The 5161-nt window shown below is 33.2% G+C and overlaps 1 protein-coding gene across 2 annotated transcripts; it reads right to left on the bottom strand.

Moving 5' to 3' along the window:
- Positions 1-1103: 1103 nt before the first annotated feature.
- On the bottom strand, positions 1104-4888 carry LOC140804616 (sugar carrier protein C-like). Of its 2 annotated transcripts, XM_073160683.1 has the most exons (5): positions 4705-4888; positions 4314-4636; positions 2825-3454; positions 2060-2484; positions 1104-1479 (listed from the first exon to the last, which is right to left on the bottom strand). In XM_073160683.1, the coding sequence occupies exons 1-5, from the start codon at positions 4835-4837 to the stop codon at positions 1422-1424; spliced, it is 1569 nt and encodes a 522-aa protein (XP_073016784.1). In that variant the 5' UTR covers positions 4838-4888; the 3' UTR covers positions 1104-1421. The 2 variants fall into 2 exon arrangements, with proteins under 2 accessions (XP_073016784.1, XP_073016783.1); XM_073160682.1 differs by having other exon boundaries at positions 1104-2484.
- Between the last annotated feature and the right edge of the window lie 273 nt (positions 4889-5161).

The raw sequence follows: 5161 nt of genomic DNA, 5'->3' as shown, positions 1-5161 counted from the left end.
ATTTAATGAAGATAAGGACATAGATATATATGTAAATTCACAATTCAAATTCATATATTTATAATAGTAATAAATAAATAATAATAATAGTCAAATTCATATGTTTATAGTATTAATAGATCGTAATATATCACTTTTGAATGAATTTAACCATCATTTAAACATAGAAAATTGTATGTAAAACAATTATTTGAAAAATAAAAATATATTATACATAAGCAACAAATATAATTTATATATTATATTATATATACACACAACGTGTGTGCCATGTCACTAGTTAAAATAAAATAACAAAAATGTTTATCTAGTCAATTTTAGGTAGAGTAGATGCTATCTGTGGGGGCAGTGCCCTCACAGGATCTCAGCCATTGATTTTACATGGTGATTAAATCTGGGTCTTTGATCACTTCATGGGGTGTATGTGTGTTTAAATCTGGGTCTTTGATCACCTCATGGGACAGTGCCTCACAAGTTAGGGTGAAATAAACCTCAATTTTAAGACAACGGTTTCAGCTAAAGATTTACTACAATATTCAATTTTGGAACTTATACTATACAAAAATAAAAGGTAATAATATAGCAACCGGTTAAACATATTATTTAGAAATTAAATAGGTTTATTGTAAAACAGTCTCACGGATTTATATATGTGAGACGGGTCGATCTGATCCATATATATAATTTAAAAAAATTCAAACACAAAAAATTTATTTGATATTTATTTGAACTCGATTTTTAGTCAAGTCAATTAAAAATAATTTCAAACACAAAAATTCTTATGAGATCGTCTTACGAGTCAATTTCATGAAATGAATATCTGACCTGACTCAATTCATGAAAAATTATTATTTTAAATTTTATGCCAAAATATTTTTTCATTGTAAATATGGAATCAGATCGAGTTGTCTCGAGGATATAAATATGTGAGTTCATCTCAGAAAAACTTACATATTTTCAAATGAATTGCTGAAACTCGAATAGAAAATTCATGACCCTGAAAAATTTCAGAAGTTTGATTCAAGCTGGAGTCTTTAACATGCCTAGGTGAATAAATTGAATTTTCTTTTATTTTGCAAACTGGTAATTTGAGGCCGAACGCATTCAAAGGAGACAAATTATTAAATAAAAATATAAAATATATGAACCTTTTTCATATATTAAATCCACAAAATATGTAGTATTTATTATTGGGAAATCAAATAAACTCTAAAATAGAAAATCTAGCTAGCTAATAACACTGAGTTGCGAAACAATTACTTCGAATTTTATCAACATATTAATTTATATATATATACATATATATATATATATATATATATATATATATATATATATATATATATATATATATATATATAAATTAAACAAGAACACAAACACGCTTCTTATAAATCGTGAGAACGCTTTTGATTTCATGATTATACTTTGTAATGGTATGCATTCCCATTCTTCTCCATTTCAACGGATCCATTAGCAGGATTAGAGGTGAGTATTCGGTTAATTCGGTTACCTACCGAACCGAATTAACCATAATCGAACCGAACCGAAATATTTATTCATAACCGAACCGACCGAATTAATTTTCATAACCGATGAAAACCGAACCGAATTAAAATCGGTTAATTCGGTCGGTGACCGAATTAACCGATTAGTTTAGAAAAAAATTTGTGATTTAATTTTAATTATATATGTAATTTTTTTTAACATTATAATTTACACAAATGCATAAAAACATAAAATCACCCACATCACAAATATATAAGTTTTATTTGAACACAATTAATACATACTATATCGATTTTAAAATTAAAAATTAAAATATTTATAAAAATTGATAAGTAAAAAAAATTATTAAATAATAATATTTATTATATCGGTTAATTCGGTTAACCGATTTAAAAATTTTGAAAACCGTAACCGAACCGAATTAACCGATATAACCGAATTTTTTTAATTTGGAAACCGAATTTCCGAAATAACCGAACCGAATTTCGAATTGGCTCGGTTCGGTCAGTTAATTCGGTTTAACCGAAATCTTGCTCACCCCTAAGCAGGATGATCCGCCCCACTCATGAACCTGGACCAGAACCAATGCTCCTTCCACACGATCACCATTTCTTCGATCGGAATATTCTTGGTCTCCGGCAAGAAAAAGTATATGAAAATAGTCATCACCAGCACGAAAAACCCGAAAAACAAGAACAGCCCGAATTTCAAGTGACACAGCATCGTCAAGAAAACTTGAGCCACTGCGAATGTAAAGAGCATGTTCACAGAGACGTTGATACTCTGTGCAGCAGATCGGATTTCCAATGGAAAGATCTCACTCGGCACTAGCCATCCAAGAGGTCCCCACGACCAAGCGAATCCAGTAACATATATACATATAAACAGCACCACCACGATGGCGTACCATTTCGGCAAGTCGCCTGGCTCTCCATGGACTCCAAACTTAACACCTATGCAAATTGCAACCACAATCTGAAAACAAGAAATCAAACGTATTTATTGTCAATGTAAAGTTTTCTATGAGCTTTCAAATATCGCATATAGATCAAATTTTAGATATTGGTAGAACCGTAGAGATAACACTTACTTCTATCGGGTGTAACAGTTTATATGGTACAGCAATCAAAACATAAAATTCGGACTACCGTAAGGTTTAAAATATTTGAATTATAACATCACTGCTAACTAAAGCTTTAATATAACCAAGCATTTCGATCCTCTGGGATGTATAAATTAAGCCGAGTCGGAAATGGTGTATACTTATTATTAAAAAAAACAAGAAATGGTATATATATATATACTTATATTTTACCTGACATATGAGCATTTGAATGCCCCCTTCAATGAAAAGAAATCTTCTCCCCCACTTATCCACACCATAAATGGAAACCACAGTTGCAAGAACATTAACCCCACCCGTAATCACAGCCGACATCAACGAAGCATCGCTTCCAAACCCAATAGTCTTGAACAAAACGGGAGCATAAAACATGATCACATTGATCCCCGTGAGTTGCTGAAAGAAAGGAATAGCAATGGCCATTGTCAAATGAGGCCTATACTTCCTCTGGAGGAGGTTCCTCCAGGGGTGCTCGACTGTTCGAGATGCTTCGCTGGCTGCAACCAGATCATTGAATTCTTCGTCTATATTGACATAGCCACGGATCTGCTGCAGTTTAGCCCGAGCCTTGTCTTTTTTGCCACATTCGATCATGGAGTTTGGCGTTTCCGGGAGGATTAATGATCCGATGGTGACGATCAAAGCCGGGACAACAGCGCCACCCAAACTGAGCCTCCATCCCAATCCACCATTAATTTTCGCGAACCCGTAGTTCAAAACTTGGGCTGCTAGGATACCAATGGTAATGGATAACTGAAATCCTATGTTGAGTGCACCTCTGAATTTGTATGGAGCCATTTCTGATAAATAGAGTGGCACAGACTGCACCAACAAGATCAAAACAAACTTAGCATCACAATTTCAAATCCTTTTCATGCACAATATTAAGTAACTTATAATTTTGAAATATTTTAAAAGTTAGTAATTTAAATTCAACATAAGTAACTACTCACTCTAGTAAAAAAGATAGCATGAAATATATCAGTTTTGATATGTTGTCTACGTATCGTGTTTATCACTGATGTGAATAATTGAGTGTATGAACACGAAGAATATGCAACATATCAAAAGTGTGAAATATATTACAAGATAGTTAAGTCATAGTATGGTCCACGCTACGCGTTATTGTGAACGTAGATAAACATATTATGATCAAATATATATTACAAGATAGTTAATCTACTTTAAAGTCAAGTCAACTTTTGTTATTTTTTTGTCTCCATTGGACGCCGTTTCATTTGTGTTGGAAAATGACGCAAGACATGATTTTTTAAAAAGAAAAATTTCCCACACGAAGAAAAGTCTTGGCTCTGTGCAACCGAATACTTTGACTTGATCATGTTGCTAACTGTAGGGACAAATTAAAAACAATTATATGAGATTCTATATTGTTTATAACTCAAACGTCTACTGAGCATAAAACCATAGGATCACACATACTTGAAACCCAAAAAAGAATCAAGAAAATTGATCGAAAGTTTTTGGATTATGTTTCTTCATCCTTTTAAGCACTCTAATCTGACCTATTCATTATTAATTATGGGTCACGTGTAATATATACATGATCATCTAGTCTCTAATCTTTAATTTCTAGTCCATCAAGAACTCATGAAATTAAATAGATATCATGATCTCTATGAATTTGGAACATATGTTATGTAATAATTAATATTGTCTGTACCTGATTTGCAAAACCAATACCGAAACCAAGAAAAAGACGCCCCACAATGAGCATCCAAACAGCTTGCGCAAAGCCATTGATCAAAGCCCCGATGCAGAACAGCACGCCGCCGAGCAGCATCGACAGTTTCCTCCCCAACTTCCTCGTCACAAACGAAGCCACGAGCGACGAGCAAAGTGCAGCCAAGTACAAGGAAGATGTGAACATGGTCAGTTTCTCGCTGTTGAATTTGCAGTACTGGTTCGTCGAGTCGCTGACTTGCTGCTTCCGGTACACATCCGGGAAAAACTTCTCCAAGAATGAGTTCATGGTGGTGACTCCACCTGTAAAAAAAACAATCAAATTTCCGAACCCAATAAAGAAAAAAGAAAAAAATAGCAAATTACTCTACCTGAAATCCCGATATCATAACCGAAAATAAGGCCACCCATGGCTGCAGTAACGCAGGTCACGATGACGTACAGGGTAAGGTTGCCGGGATATTCCTTGCCGTTACCGGGACCGGGGCCAAAACCACCTGCCATTTCGATCACTCTTCTTCTGTGAAAGTGTGAGGTAATGGGAAGAAGAGAACTGCTGGAAAATTTGAATACTGGAGAGCATATATATATATATATATAAAGAAAAATATGACTGGTCAAATTAATTTAGCGTAGTTATCCTTAACTTTTATTTTTCTTTATTTTTGAGAATTAGTTATTCACACTTGGACATACAAAAACCGTAAATTTTTAAAAAATATACATAAATCTGTATAAATTTTTAATTAAAATTAAATTGTTAGAAGTTGGTTCTTATAACAAGATGGAAATAATGTCTTTCCAGAGGTATTTTATAATTTAAAAAAT

This window comes from Primulina eburnea, chromosome 11 (assembly GCF_022965805.1).
Source record: "Primulina eburnea isolate SZY01 chromosome 11, ASM2296580v1, whole genome shotgun sequence".
Classification (NCBI taxonomy): Eukaryota; Viridiplantae; Streptophyta; class Magnoliopsida; order Lamiales; family Gesneriaceae; genus Primulina; species Primulina eburnea.
The sequence above is the reverse complement of the archived record's forward strand: the minus strand, read 5'-3'. Positions and strand labels throughout refer to the sequence as shown.

Coding starts and splice junctions, on each gene's coding strand:
- LOC140804616 (XM_073160683.1), bottom strand. CDS start 4,837: ATGGCAGGTGGTTTTGGCCCCGGTCCCGGTAACGGCAAGGAATATCCC. Junction 4,637..4,704: donor TTATGATATCGGGATTTCAG/GTAGAGTAATTT, acceptor TTTTTTTTACAG/GTGGAGTCACCACCATGAAC. Junction 2,485..2,824: donor TTCAAATGCTCATATGTCAG/GTAAAATATAAG, acceptor TCTTGTTTTCAG/ATTGTGGTTGCAATTTGCAT.